We start from the raw sequence: 14582 nt of genomic DNA on the forward strand, positions 1-14582 counted from the left end.
GGTGGCATTTGCCTATAGTCCCAGCTACTTGGGAGGCTGAGGCGGGGGGATCGATTGAGCCCAGGAACTCAAGGCTGCAGTGAGCCATGATCATGTCACTGCACCCCAGCATGGGCAACAGAACAAGACCCTGTCTCCAAAAAAATAAAATAAAATATAAATAAATAAATAATACACAAATTTAAAGGAACTTGAAGTTCTTCCCCTGCAAAAACTTTTTTGGCCATCCCTCTGCCATCAATGCTCCCACTGATTCCTCCCTCAGAAGCCTCGATACGAGTAATCCTTTCCTTCCTTCATTTACGGTTTTCTTTCTCTAGAAGTAGGGAGGTTTACCGACAGCTCACAGTCCTGCTTTCTTAGGGAACTAATTTAGCAAGGGAAAGTAGAAACTCTATCAGTCAGTTCCCACCAGCCCATCACAGCCCAGGAGCTTGAAATTAACAATCACAAATAAATAGAGCAGCTCAATATCTAAGAATTATTGGTACTGCAAAAGTTCCACTTTAACTTGCAGAAAAGTGCCTGTTTAGCAGAAAGAAAGAGAATCCTGGAAAGTTAACACTGGATGGTATCTTAGAGATCACCTGCTTCTCTCCCTGATTTTTCCAAATGAGGAAACTGATGCTTTGAGAGATGAAATAACTTGCATAGTTATTCAGCTAGTTAGTAGCAGGGCTGGGACTAGATGCCCAGTCTCCTGGGAGAGACAGCTGTTCTATCCATGCCACTTGCTGGGGATGTGCATCTAGCAAAGCACATTATAAAGTAGTGGCTCATCTTAAGCCATGAGGAATGGGAATCAAACCATTTAAACTCTTCCTCTTCTCTCTAGCAATATCTTTTTTTTTTCTTTGCATTTCTCTGTGTCCTGGTGTCTCTCTCTCTCTTAAAATCACTCCTATTTCTTTCTGTGGTTCCTTCTCATTGTGGCATACCTGCATGATTGTCTTGATTTTTCTGCTCTAAGCTATGGTTTCTTGTCCAAAGAAACATATACAAACCAATCAAAACCCTTCCTTGGTGACCTCTGTAGAAAAGAATACTTGGAATTTCCATGTGAAAGAAGCTGAACCTCTCTCCTAGCCTATCCAGTCAATTAAAATGAGTCTCTGGCCCCCCTGAGGGTTGTTAACCAATCCTAAGAAAGAAAAGATCAATCTCATTTCTTTGTCACCACTGTGCCGGGAGGCTGCCAACCAGTCAGAATCTGCCACTCGCAGTCATTAGAAAAACTGGCCAATCAGCCCAACCTTGTTATATGGTCTGGTAGGAAAAGAAAGAGACTGATTGGAAAGGATAGTTCTGTCTCCACACCCTTTCCTTCCTGGACCCCGGTTTTCCCTTTGTGAAGTCAAAGAAGGATCCTTCCCAAGCCCATAGTTAAGAAGATCCCCCGACCCTCAGCTAAGCTTCTCTTGGATCTTTTGTTGTCTTCAAATTCACCCCCCTTACAAACCTCCTTTTTGTAGCCTCACTGCTCCCTTGAGGATCTGATTTCTTGCTTCAAACCTGATAGTAATAATAGTCCCAGGATTCGCAGCCTCCCCTCAGATCTCCATTGGCCAGCACGTAAAATAACTTGTTTTGTATGATTTAAGCAGGTGAAAATGTTTTTAAAGTGTAGCTGAGTCTCTTTCAGGAGACACTATCTCAAGGACCTTGCAATAAACAGTCTAAAGGGAGCAGCGCAGAACTGAGTTGCAATGCTTTTAACTATAGAAACAGTGATGGTGGTGGTGGTGACGATGAGCATTTTGATGCTAGCAGTTACTGAACTCTTACTGGGTACCAAGTACCTTGCTAAAAGCTTCATATCTATTATCCCAATATTGGCTGTGTGGTAAATACTATTATTCTTCCCAATTCACATAGGAGGAAATCTATTTAGAGGGGGTTAAATAGCTAGCTCAAGGTCACACAGCAATTTGGGAACTCAGATTTGTCTGAACGCAGAGCCCATTATTCTATGAGGGTAAGAGAGTGTTAAACATTGCGCGCTGTCACAACTTTTGGATAGAGCCAGCTTTAGCTTCCTCCCAGGCCCCTTCTCTGATCCTCCTCTGGGATTGTTAGCCATATCTGAGTGTCTGAATTGTCACAACAGCTGCAACAGCTATTTGGACGTGGTGGCTCCTGAGAACCGTGGACTTTCTCTGCCACTGAGGATGTGAAGCTGAGAGCTAAAAAGAATTCCGTTTTGGTGGGAGTGGAGATGTCTGGAGACCTCAGGGGATAAACTCGTGTCTTTGCCAGCCTGCCTTTCTCCTAACAGCATCTCCACAGTGCCTGGCACCACTCGGTACTTGATAAATACCTGTTGATTGATTTCCAAGGATCCCAGTTCCAACCTACTTGCCAGCTCGGGGCAAAATCAACAACTAGAACTGGAGATTTGGGGATTTCAGAGGAACCCCTGAGAATCCTAACTGAGCTGGAAACGTGAATTTAGGAAAGACGAGCAGTCCCCTGCCCTCCTCTTCTCTCCCGCTTCTCCTATTTCTCCCCACTCCTTCCCCTCCCTTTCAGGAGCTCAGGGCCATAAAAATGCAGATGGAGGATCGGTGTGAAATAACGGGCCCATATAAATCCCTCTGCCGCCCGCCTGCAAGATGGATTGGCCGCATTGAAATTCCTCCGCGAGGATAATTAAACTCGGGGCCTCATCCGGGCAAAATTACATTCCTGTAATGGCGTCGCTCGGGGTCCCGGGAAATTGCTCCGTGGGCTTTCAGCGGCGGTTTTTATCGCCGGCCAGGGTGTGCCTGGCTGCGGCTCGCCTCTCCTCCGGGACCGTAAAGCTGCTGCCGTGATTTATCCTCCCCTTCTCCCAAATCCGATTAAATGGAGGAGCTTGGGGCCGGGGCGCCGCGGGGCCCGGGAGCCGGGAGGGGGCGGCGGGAAGGACGGGGCCAAGGAGGGGAGGACAAACGGCCCCTCAGAGGGTGGCGGATTTGCCTTTATTTACAGCCACGGCTTTCTTTTTATTTTTTATTTTTTATGGCGTTTGGTTGAGTTTTTCCCGTCTTTCTCGTGCTGCGTTCAAGCACGATGCAGGGACGGCAGGAATTTGGAACTGGGTAGGCCTTGTCGCTCTGTTCCAAAGGGCAGGGCAGATCCTGTCTGGGAGACAAGAAGGCCCTCCACCTCCTTCCATCAGCGGAAGGACGAGCGAAGGGGAGAGAAGACGGGCGTTCAGGAGAGCATCTGGGGGAGAAGGGTGCTGCTTATTCCAACTCGCGTAGGTGAAACCTAAGCGGAGGCTCGGGCAAGCCTGGGGTGACCTCGCAACCTCACAGCGGGTCGCAGGTGCCCGTTATTCCTAGACTGTCCCAGGAGTCAGGAAAAAGAGCTTCGGAACATATTTAGCCCTATCTTCTGGCTCACTGATGCTGCTTTTCTCACGGTTTATCACAGGAATGGAAAGGAGAAAACGGGAGGGGGGAAAGGGCGAAGCCACCAGAAGCAGCTGTGGCATTTTGCTGACTATTCGCCCATTGGGCCGGCTTGCCATCCAGTGATGCCAGGTTCTCGAAGCGACATAAAGCAGGACTCCTAGGATCTTCCTCCTGCTGCATTTTAGGCACTGAACCCCAATCCCGACTGTATGTTAACACTGAATTCTGAGTAGTAGTTGTTTTGGCAGTGTGACTGCGCATGCTCGGAAAGGGGACGCAAGCCGAGATCCCAAACGCTGTACAGTGCAAACCGCACGCCACGTTATGGATCGGCTTACTCTACGCAGTTGGCCTCATTTCTCTGCACTGTCGGCTTTCCCTGTAGTTTCTCCTCTCGAACGCCAGGTGGAGCAACCGGCCGGATACCGCCACAGCCCTGGCAGGCGGCGCTGTGGTGCCTGGGCCGATTCTCCACGTTGCAATCGCTCTATCTGTGACGGAGCGACTCGTTGGCCCGGGCCACGCATGCGCTGAGCCTTCCTTTCGCTATTCCCGCCGCTCTGCCCCTCCTCTGTCTTCTCTGCACTGGGAGCAGGTAAGGCTTTGGGATGTTGTTCCCTCTGTGCGCCGCGCACGCGCGCGGGACACCCTACCTCGCGCGGATGTTTTGAGGTTCTTACCTTGCTTGCTCCCACCCTGGTCCTCGCTCCCTCCCCGGCTCCCGCTATCCCTGAGTCTTAGAGCTGGCTCTTCCGCATGCCGGTGACCTCCAACCGCGCGGGCCTGGCGCCATCTTGGATGTCTCGTAGCGGGAGGGTGCCTTGGAGCTAGCCAAAGTTAGTTCCTGGAGTGCTGCCTTTCACCTGTTCCACCCAGCCCTTATAGACACGCTTTTCTCGCCCTCTGGCCCTATCAGATTGTCACAACCCTCAGTCCCTCCCTTCCTATCTCTACTTTCTCTTCTCATCCTGACTTAAGCCTTCTTATTCTGAAATCTCCAGACTTTCGGCCCCAGGACCTCAGGTGCTCCGAGCAATGGAGATAGAGGATCGTCTAAAGTCACCAGTCCCTCTAGTCAGCATCTCTCAATTTAAAAAGTAAACCTTGAACATGGTAGAAGTGGAAAAAAAAAAAAAAAAGCCAAACATGCCTCCCGACAGGTTGTGGCTTGGGATAGCTAAAGCAGAAATGAGAGGCCGGTTGCTTTGGAATCACTAGTTATTTACCAGTACCTTTCTCGCACCCTTGCTCGCTGGTGAAGTTGGAAAAGTCACAGTGGTGGGCTAGAGATCAGGGTTTCTGTTCGAGGCAGCAGGCCCGGAAAGGTGGGGTAAGGCCAAACTAGTGAGGCAGCTTGAGTCCCTGCCTGCCAGCTTTAATGTAAAGGATCAGTTAACTTCCCCAGATACTGCCATTAGGAGGAAAAGAAAGTTTAAGGAAAGAAATGGTTAAGTCAGCACCCCTGTGACTCTTCTACACTAAGGAAAAAGCCCATGATGATTTAGGAGTCTTGATTCTGGATAGTGCCTTTGTCCAAGTTGTAGGCTAACAGTTGCAGATTTGGCTTGGTTAGGTAGCCAGTGGTGGGATCACTTAATTGCCACCCTTTGTTATGGGTTTATTACATGCCAGTACCACATTAAACTCTGTATGTTAATTGGTAAATGAAGATATTTAATCCCCCTAAGAACTGCATTTTACAAATGATGATATTGAGGTATAATTACCTTCAGAAAAAAACATGCCTTCCTTTTCTAAAAGCCTTAAAGAACTATTGGATTTTGACCCAAGAGAACCTGAATAGTACAGCAGCAAAACTGGGTTAGAGTTACATATGGGCAAAAATCAGAGTTCTAGATAGGACAAAAGCTGAGGATGTCCATTAATCTAAAAGTAATTAAGGCTGGGTGTGGTGGCTCATACCAGTAATCCCAACACTGGGAGCCAAGGTGGGAAGATCGGTTGCGGCCAGGAGTTCCAGACAGGGTCACTACAATAAATTAACAATAAAGTAAGCAATTAAGATCTTGTATTCAGAAGTGTTATAACCTGGGATAATTTGAGTTCACTTCATTTAAGGAAGTGGCATTTAATAGGCCTAAGCATTCACTGAGTATCTCAGCCTGTGACATTAGAAAGCATGTAACCGGCCAGGTGCAGTGGCTCACACCTGTAATCCCAGCACTTTGGGAGGCCGAGGTGGGCGGATCACGAGGTCAAGAGATCAAGACCATCATGACCATGGTGAAACCCTGTCTCTACTAAACAATAGAAAAATTAGCTGGGCATGGTGGCACGCGCCTGTAGTCTCAGCTACTCAGGAGACCAAGGCAGGAGAATTGCTTGAACCCAGGAGGTGGAGGTTGCAGTGAGCCGATATTGTGCCACTGCACTCCAGCCTTGCAACAGGGCAAGACTCTGTCTCAGGAAAAAAAAAAAAGCATGTAACTTAAAAGATGCAAGTTCAAATCCCACCTCTACCACTACTGTAGTTTCAAGACTGGGTTTAAGGTCCTGCTCTTGCGTTAAGTCTATCTAATAATCATCTGGGAAACTTGTTTGAAATACAGAGCACTTGAGCCTTATTCCCAGAGATCTTTTTTGTTTGTTTATAGATGGGGTTTCATGTTGTCACCCAGACTAGAGTACAGTGGCATGATCATAGCTCACTGAAGCCTCCAACTCCTGCAGGTTCAAGCAATCCTCCTGCCTCAGCTTCTGGAGTAGCTGGGAATACAGGTGCACAGCTACCTCACCCAGCTAATTTTATTTTTTGTAGAGACAAGGTCTTGCTGTTTGCCCAGACTGATGTCAAACTCCTGGCTTCAAGTTATCCTTCCACCCCAGCTTCTCAAGTGTTGGGATTACAGGAGTGAACCACTGAGCCTAGCTCCCCCAAGAGATCTTGACCAGGAAGGTCCAAGTTGGGCCCAAGAATATGTATTTTTTTAATACATACACCACCCAGATAATTCTGCTTCAGATGGGCTTCTCACTTCACTTGGAGAAACCCTGCCTTTAGCTTTTTAACTCGTCTTCTCTTCTCAGGTAAGTTCACCTCTACCAACTTAGACACCTGTAGGGTGTCTGGACTTCTTTATCTTGGGGAGACAATTTAATACCTTTTAGAGTAACTTCAGAGTTCCTCCTTGATCTTCCTCATCCTATTAATTAATACAAGAAATTGAAGTATTTTGAGGAATCAGGTACTTCCAGGGATCAGCAAAGAGATTGTTGGAGACCTTCCAGTGTCTTGGCCATCAACAAATACCTCCCAAAACTATAAAGACTCTAATCTTTGAAGGGCAACTTTTCAAGGCCCAGACAATGAAGTCTTGAAAAGCGTTCCTTTTGAATAAAAACTGAGGAAAACTTAGGCAAAAGACACTCTGGGAATATTCCTCTGGCAGCTGCAAATCCATGAGACTATGGAAATGGGTAACAGGTGTTAAAGCTGAGCCCAAATGATCCCTTGTTCCGACCAGGGGGGAAGTAACTTGATTATAAGGAAATCCTGGGAGCTGTGTCGGGTTTCTGGAAGAAGTCATGACTTCAGGGTTCTAATTCTATTTCTGCCCATGACTTAAGGTCAGTCACTGTTCTCTGGGCCAGTTAAGCTTTCTAGGGTCCCACTTCTGCTAATAAGGATGTAGTTTAGTGAATAAGGAGAGTGTTTACAATACTGCTTCTGTAATTCCAGCTCTCCTGCCACAGCCCCTCAACCTCTGAAAATGTTTGTCTGCTCCAAGTTCATCTCCACTTCCTCCTTGGTGAGTACCTGATTTTCTGGGAGAGTTTTAAAGGAGAGACATCTTGTCTCTCTCTCCATCAGACCTTGTTCTTCACAGCACAGCTGAGTGAAGGTGAATAAAATTATTGGGCCTGGGTGCAGTGGCTCATACCTGCAATCCCAACACTTTGGGAGGTCCAGGCAGACAGATCACTTGAGTCCAGGAGTTTGAAACCAGCCTGGCCAACATGGTGAAACCTCATTTCTACTAAAAAACCTCATTTCTACAGTTGGGCATGGTGGCAAGTGCCTATAATCCCAGCTCCTCGGGAAGCTGAGGCAGGACAATAGCTTGAGCCCAGGAGGTGGAGGTTGCAGTGAGCCAAGATTATACCCCTGGCTGGGCGAAAGTGGAAGACTCTGTCTCAAAAGATAAATAAACAAGATTCTTGGGAAGGGAAGGCCCTTTGCTGTCATTGCCTAAGAGGAGAGAATGAATGCTTGCTAGATGTTCTCTTGCCCCGTATCACTTAGTGGCCAGTTGATTTTTTAATTTTTTTTTTTTGAGACAGTTTTGCTCCTGTTGCTCAGACTGCAATGGCGTGATCCACTGCAACCTCCACCTCCCAGGTTCGAGTGATTCTCTTCCTTCAACCTCCCGAGTAGCTGGGATTACAGGCATGTGCCACCACGCCCGGCTAAGTTTGTGTTTTTAGCAGAGACAGGGTTTCTCCATGTTGGTCAGGCTGGTCTTGAGTTCCCAGCCTCCCAAAGTGCTGGAATTACAGGCATGAGCCACTGCACCTGGCTATGGCCAGTTAATTCTTACCCAACCATCTTAAGAGTGGAGATGAGAATCTAGACCACATTATTCCTATTCCTGAAACTATATGTCCTGTAAACTGGCCATCCAGAGTGGTAAACAAGTAGTTAGACTACATAACTTGGACTGAGTATGTACTGTGTGTAGGATCTTGTCCTGAGTGAGCCATAGCTAGGAGTTCATTCTGGGACTAAAATTTGGATGGGAAGCTAAACTTTACATAAATACACATTGGAAAGGTATTTAACTCAGAAACAACAGTATGGGAAAATTTTTTAAATAGTAGGTAGAGGAGGCAGTTGGTTCATTCACAAATAAAAAGGAGTACCATTTATTGAGCACTTACCATGTGCCTTTGCACTGAGTTTACGATTTGGTATACATAATCTCATTTACTCTTCAAATCGACTCTGAGAGATGATATTTTGATTTGATAAATGAGAATACAGGCTTAGAAAGATTTAAGTGACTTAACCTGAGAGCACACTGGTGGCAATAGAGTTAAGATTTGAATCTCGGCCGGGCGCGGTGGCTCATGCGTGTAATCCCAGCACTTTGGGAGGCTGAGGCGGGTGGATCACGAGGTCAATAGATGGAGACCAATCCTGGTCAACATGGTGAAACCCCGTCTCTACTAAAAATACAAAAAATTAGCTGGGCATGGTGGCGCATGCCTGTAATCCCAGCTACTCAGGAGGCTGAGGCAGGAGAATTGCCTGAACCCAGGAGGCAGAGGTTGTGGTGAGCCGAGATTGCGCCATTGCACTCCAGCCTGGGTAACAAGAGCAAAACTCCGTCTCAAAAAAAAAAAAAAAAAGATTTGAATCTCACTTTATCTGATGCCTAAGCCCTGGCTATCAATCACCATGTATCTGTCTTGGCGTCACTGGCTTGGGGATAGTCAGAAAAGGCTACTGGAATGAGGTAAATTTTGAGCATGAATCTTTGTTCTTATTTACCAAAAGTATCTTTTTGGATCCTTTATTCAGGGAAAGTCACTGACTTTTTTCTTGTGGGCTGACCATTACCCATACAGATGGCCCCCAACTTTAGATGATTTGACTTAAGATTTTTTTTTATGATGATAATACAAAAATGATAATGCATTCGTTAGAAACCATACTTCGAATTATGGATCTTTATCTTTTCCCAAGCTAACGATGTGTGGTACAATACTCTGTTTCAATACTCATCAGCAAGCCACAGCTTTCAGTCACCCACCCAATCATGAGGGTAAACAACCAGTACTTTACAGGGTACTGTGTTGCTAGGTGATTTCACCCCACTGTAAGCTAATGTAGGTGTTTTGAGGACATTTAAGGCTAAGCTGAGCCAAACTATAGTGCTTGGTAGGTTAGCAGTATTAAATGCTTTTTCAATGTATGCTGGATTTATTTGAACATAACCCTATGCTAAGTTCAGGAGCATCTGTATGTATCTCCCTTGCTGAGTGAGGCAAATGCTTCTGAGGCTTAGATTTCTTCTTCTCAAAAGCTATAAAAGGATACAGCAAGGGTGGATGCTCCCTTGTTGCCCAAAAGGAAGTAGACTTTCTTTCCTTAAAGCAAAACCTGAGAAGCAAGAGAAATGGTGTGGTTCTTTAATTTCTGCTTTGCTAAAAGGAAGAATGATTCAAAATTAGAATTTCAGTGTGAGGATGGAAAGGCCATCAGAGAAGAGAAGATCCTATCTGATGCTGTAATAGTATGGCATAGTTCTGAAACTTCTCTCCAGTCTTCCTTGACCTTCCTGCCCCTATATGTCATTCCTGCTAGGTCAAGAGCACCTCACAGCTGCTGAGCCGTCCACTATCTACAGTTTTGCTGAAAAGACCAGAGACACTGACAGATGAGGTACCTTACCCATAGAGTTGGGACTGTGGTTTTGGGGGTGATGAGTGGGAGGGGTTACCTGCCAGAACCAGGAGGTAGAGTGTTGAGGACAGTCATCATAGGCCATGGGCTTTAGGTGGAGATGGAGGCCAGTTAATGTATACTGTATACTATAGTGCTCCGGCTTTTGCCACTGGCAGCACATGCCCATGTGCACTGCTGCTAACTGCTTTTTTTTGGCCTAGTTGAGTGATTGCAGTTGGGAACATCTAGTCTAGGAAGATGATCTCTTTGGGGCAGCAAGAACAGACTTAAGACCTCAGTTTTACACTTCTTGACCACACCTGAGTCTTAAAGGCATTTGAAGTCTACATCCTACATTAAAAGGTTCTACTTAACCAGCATTTTAGGGGCTTAAACAATTTTGTGTTTGAGGGAGAAACCATGGGATTTGGCAGCATAAAGCCTTTAAATGGTACCAAAGTTACCAAAGCAAAAGAGTTTCCAAAAATCTTGACCTTCTACCTGCCTCTTCTTCACAGAGCCCCAGCAGATTGGCAGTCTCACGTCCCCTTACCTCATTTGTCTCTAGCCGCAGCTTCCAAACCAGCGCCATTTCAAGGGACATCGACACAGCAGCCAAGTTCATTGGGGCTGGGGCTGCCACAGTTGGGGTGGCCGGCTCTGGGGCTGGGATTGGGACTGTGTTTGGGAGCCTCATCATTGGTTATGCCAGGTAAGATAAGTTGGGCCCTCCACTGGTTCTCTGATATGCTTTCCAAAGGTGTGAACTTATTTGAGGGTCTAGAACTACACTGTCCCATACTGTAGCCACTAAGCTACATGTTTTTTGTTTGTTTTGAGACAGTCTCGCTCTGTTACACAGGCTGGAGTGCTGTGGCCCAATCTCGGCTCGCTGCCACTTCTGCCTCTGGATTCAAGTGATTCTTGTGCTGCGCGTGGGGGCAGGCGCCTATAATCCAAGCTACTCAAGAAGCTGAGGCAGGAAAATCGCTTGAACCCAGAAGGTGGAAGTTACAGTGAGCCAAGATCATGTCACTGCACTCCAGCCTGGGCGACAGAGCAAGACTTTACGGGAAAAAAAAGGAAAACAAATATAGGCTAGACGAGGTGGCTCATGCCTGTAATCCTGCACTTTGGGAGGCCAAGGTGAGTGGATCACCTGAGATCAGGATTCAAGAACAACCTGGTCAATATGGTGAAACCCCATCTCTACTAAAAATACAAAAATTGGCTGGGTGTTGTGGTGGGTACCTGTAGTCCCAGCTACTTGGGAGGCTATGAGAGGAGAATTGCTTGAACCTGGGAGGCAGAAGTTGCAGTGAGCCAAGATGGTGCCACTACACTCAGCCTGGGCAACAGAGTGAGAGTCCATCTCAAAAAATATAGATGGGTGGATGGATAGAATGTTTATATCATTGTGTTATTAAAGAAAGTTTTATGAACAGCTTTGGTCTAGAGCAGGTATTGGCAAACTAAGGCCCAAGGGCCAAATCTGGGCCATAGTCTGGTTTTGTATGGTTGAGCTAAAAATAGTTTTCCATTTTTAAAATGTTTCATTTTTTTTTTTTTTAAGCAAAAGAGATGGCCGGTGCAGTGGCTCATGCCTGTAATCCCAGCACTTTGGGAGGCCAAGGTGGGCGGATCATGAGGTCAGGAGTTCAAGACCAGCCTGACCATCATGGTGAAACCCCGCCTCTACTAAAAATACAAAAATTAGCCAGGCGTGGTGGCACACACCTGTAATCGGCAGCTACTTAGGAGGCTGAGGCAGGAGAATCACTTGAACCCGGGAGACAGAGGTTGCAGTGAGCCGAGATCGTGCCACTGCGCTCCAGCCTGGGAAACAACACACGACTCCATCTCAAAAAAAAAAAAGAATAAAGCAAAAGAGACTAATTGCGGCCCACAAAACCTAAAATATTTACCATGTGGCGCTTTGCAGAAAAAATTTACCTTCTCTGGTCTAGAGACTCAGTGAACATAGTGGCTTTACTGCTGTTTTTTCCTGTCTCTGGGGATTTCTCTCTGTCACTCCTGGGAAAACTGACACTGCAGCCAGCCCTGGACTGTTTAGTCGCGCCAACTCTGGATAACTCACTGTTAAAACCAAATTAATCTTCTAGAGACCAGTAAGTTCTCTTAATGTCTTTTTGGGAAATAGAGTTCTTTTTAAGAATTTGTATTAAACAAGAAGTCTAACTGCCACTTTATTCACTATTCTGTTAAATGCTGGTGTTGATACACCTTACCCATCAAGACTTCTGGAGGTATCATTAAGGGAAATGCAGATTATATATTGGCTTTCAATATTGGGAGTCCTTTATCCATACTACTACAACTCATATCATAAACCCCACAGACCATTTGTAACTTTTTTTTTTTCGAAAAATAGTCTCACTGTAGCCCAGGCTGGAGTGCATTGGTACACTCTCTGCTCACTGCAGTCTCTGTCTCCTGAGTTCAAGCGATTCTCCTGCCTCAGCCTCCTTAGTAGTTGGGATTACAGGCATGTACCACCATGCCCAGCTAATGTTTTTTTTCTTTTGAAGCACTGTGGTTTGTAACACCTAGCTAATTTTTGTATTTTTTTAGTAGAGACAGGGTTTCACCATGTTGGCCAGGCCGGTCTCCAACTTTTGGCCTCAAGTGATCCACCTGCTTTGGCCTCCCAAAGTGCTGGGATTACAGGTGTGAGCCACCGCACCCAGCCCATTTGTAGCTTCTTAAAGCCCCAAATCTTTTGACTGTTTGAAATGAGAGAACATAATCTGTCCCTCTTACTCTCTCTTTTTTTAAATTTTTTTGAGACAGAGTTTCACGCTTGTTGCCCAGGCTGGGATGCAATGGTTTAATCTTGGCTCACTGCAACCTCTACCTCCCAAGTTCAAGTGATTTTCCTGCCTCAACCTCCCAAGTAGCCGGGATTACAGGCATACACCACCACACCTGGCTAATTTTGAATTTTAAGTAGAAACAGGGTTTCTCCATGTTGGTCAGGCTGGTCTTAAACTCCCAACCTCAGGTGATCTGCCCACCTTGGCCTCCCAAAGTTCTGGGATTACAGGCGTGAGCCACCACACCCAGCACCCCTTACTCTCTTGTCTTCTAAAAGAGTGGTGTTCTAGTTGTGTTCCGTTAATCCCTAGGATTCTGAGGATCTCTCCTAAAGACTGTCTTAGAGAGTAAAGGGGAGACCAAGCCATTAAAATTTCCCACTACTTTTGTACCATTGCAGTTTGGCTTTTATATATTTATTATTTTGGAGTTCTGCTGCTTAAAGTTTGAAAACACTGCTCTAGATAGACCGTGCCACTCTGGATGCCTCTTCTATCCTATTGGGGACCTGGATATTAAGTGTCTAGGCCAAAAGGTCTTAATTTGTGGTAATGAGATGGATGACCCATTAGAGAAGGTCATGATTATACCTGGGCCATGTTACAGAATTTTAGATGGTCCTCTTTCCCCCTTCATTCAATTCTTACAGAGCCCTTGGGGAATCGGGGCAAGATTTTGGGCCTGATGGTGTTACCCTGAAAGGCTCTTTACATAAGATAATCTTGAAGAGGGGAATTCTCCCTGAGCCCATCTTAGATATTTATCCTTTTTTTTGTATGAACTAGGAATTCAGTCTTTTCTCCTCCCCTTCTCCCAGGAACCCTTCTCTGAAGCAACAGCTCTTCTCCTACGCCATTCTGGGCTTTGCCCTCTCGGAGGCCATGGGGCTCTTTTGCCTGATGGTGGCCTTTCTCATCCTCTTCGCCATGTGAAGGAGCCGTCTCCATATCCCATAGTTCTTTCTCCCATGTATGGTCAGCCCTGTGTGTTCCTTTTCCTATACCTCCCCAGGTACCCTGGGGAACGTGGTTGGCTCAGGGTTTGACAGAGAAAAGACAAATAAATACTGTATTAATAAGATGTTTCTTGAGTCTCCTGTGTATATTTATTTTCCACAGTTGGCTGAGTGCCTTAGTGAGAGTACAAGGCCCGAACGGTGGTGATGGTGCGAAACTCAACATGCATTTGGCTGGGGTCTCTTAATTCTGTTTCAGGAAAGCTTAATTCAAAATAGCACAACATTTTAAATAATTTCCACCTGGCATGGCCTGCCACTTGACTAGAAACATTGGGGTCAGTAGCAACTTAGAGTTCTGGCTTAAAATGTTGGCTAATAGGCTTTCTGTTTCCACTGTCACTATCCTGGTTCAGGCCCTTATTGTCATCCACCTCATCTATTGCAATAATGTCTTAACTGACCCTCTGCCTCTAGTCTCTTCCCTCCAGCATTTACTTCTCCCTACCACTGCCAGGTGAATCCTCTTTAAGCATAAGACTAGTTTTATCCATGACTGGTTCAAAAAGTCTCACCCCAGCTTCTCCGCTTTATCTTTTATTAGTCCTATACACGACCTAATGTGGTTGTCATTTTTCAGATATTTTCTTGTCTTTACTGTATCTTCCTGCCTTTTCCTTTCTCTGCCCAATTCTGCTTTCTTTACCTGAATCTTTGCTCATTTTCCTCTTTTCTTTTTTATTTCTTTTTTTTTTTTTTTTTGAGATGGAGTATTGCTCTGTCACCAGGTTGGAGTGCAATGGCACGATCTCAGCTCACTGCAAACTCAGCCTTCTGGGTTCAAGCACGTCTCCTGCCTCAGCCTCCCAAGTAGCTGGGATTACAGGCATGCACTACCATGTAATTTTTTCTATATTTTCTGTAAAGATGGGGTTTTGCTTGCCCAGGCTGGAGTGCAGTGACACAGTCTCAGCTCACTGCAACT

At 45.9% G+C, this 14582-nt stretch overlaps 1 protein-coding gene across 3 annotated transcripts; it reads left to right on the forward strand.

The window, feature by feature from the left end:
* The first annotated feature begins 3964 nt into the window (after positions 1-3964).
* Positions 3965-13722, forward strand: ATP5MC2 (ATP synthase membrane subunit c locus 2). 3 transcript variants are annotated; one of them, XM_078336509.1, is made up of 6 exons: positions 3965-4234; positions 6178-6446; positions 7099-7168; positions 9727-9804; positions 10326-10519; positions 13460-13722. In XM_078336509.1, exons 3-6 carry the CDS (start codon positions 7130-7132, stop codon positions 13572-13574), a joined length of 426 nt encoding a protein of 141 aa, XP_078192635.1. In that variant the 5' UTR covers positions 3965-4234; positions 6178-6446; positions 7099-7129; the 3' UTR covers positions 13575-13722. The 3 variants fall into 3 exon arrangements, with proteins under 3 accessions (XP_078192635.1, XP_035112464.1, XP_035112463.1); XM_035256573.3 differs by having other exon boundaries at positions 3965-3993; XM_035256572.3 differs by lacking the exon at positions 6178-6446 and having other exon boundaries at positions 3965-3993.
* The last annotated feature ends 860 nt before the right edge of the window (positions 13723-14582 follow it).

Source organism: Callithrix jacchus, chromosome 9 (genome assembly GCF_049354715.1).
Source record: "Callithrix jacchus isolate 240 chromosome 9, calJac240_pri, whole genome shotgun sequence".
Classification (NCBI taxonomy): domain Eukaryota; kingdom Metazoa; phylum Chordata; class Mammalia; order Primates; family Cebidae; genus Callithrix; species Callithrix jacchus.

Excerpts from the sequence above, each read along its gene's own strand:
- ATP5MC2 (XM_078336509.1), top strand. The coding sequence starts at position 7,130 with ATGTTTGTCTGCTCCAAGTTCATCTCCACTTCCTCCTTG. Across the intron at positions 7,169-9,726 it reads TCATCTCCACTTCCTCCTTG|GTCAAGAGCACCTCACAGCT; the intron begins GTGAGTACCTGA and ends CATTCCTGCTAG. Across the intron at positions 9,805-10,325 it reads CAGAGACACTGACAGATGAG|AGCCCCAGCAGATTGGCAGT; the intron begins GTACCTTACCCA and ends TCTTCTTCACAG.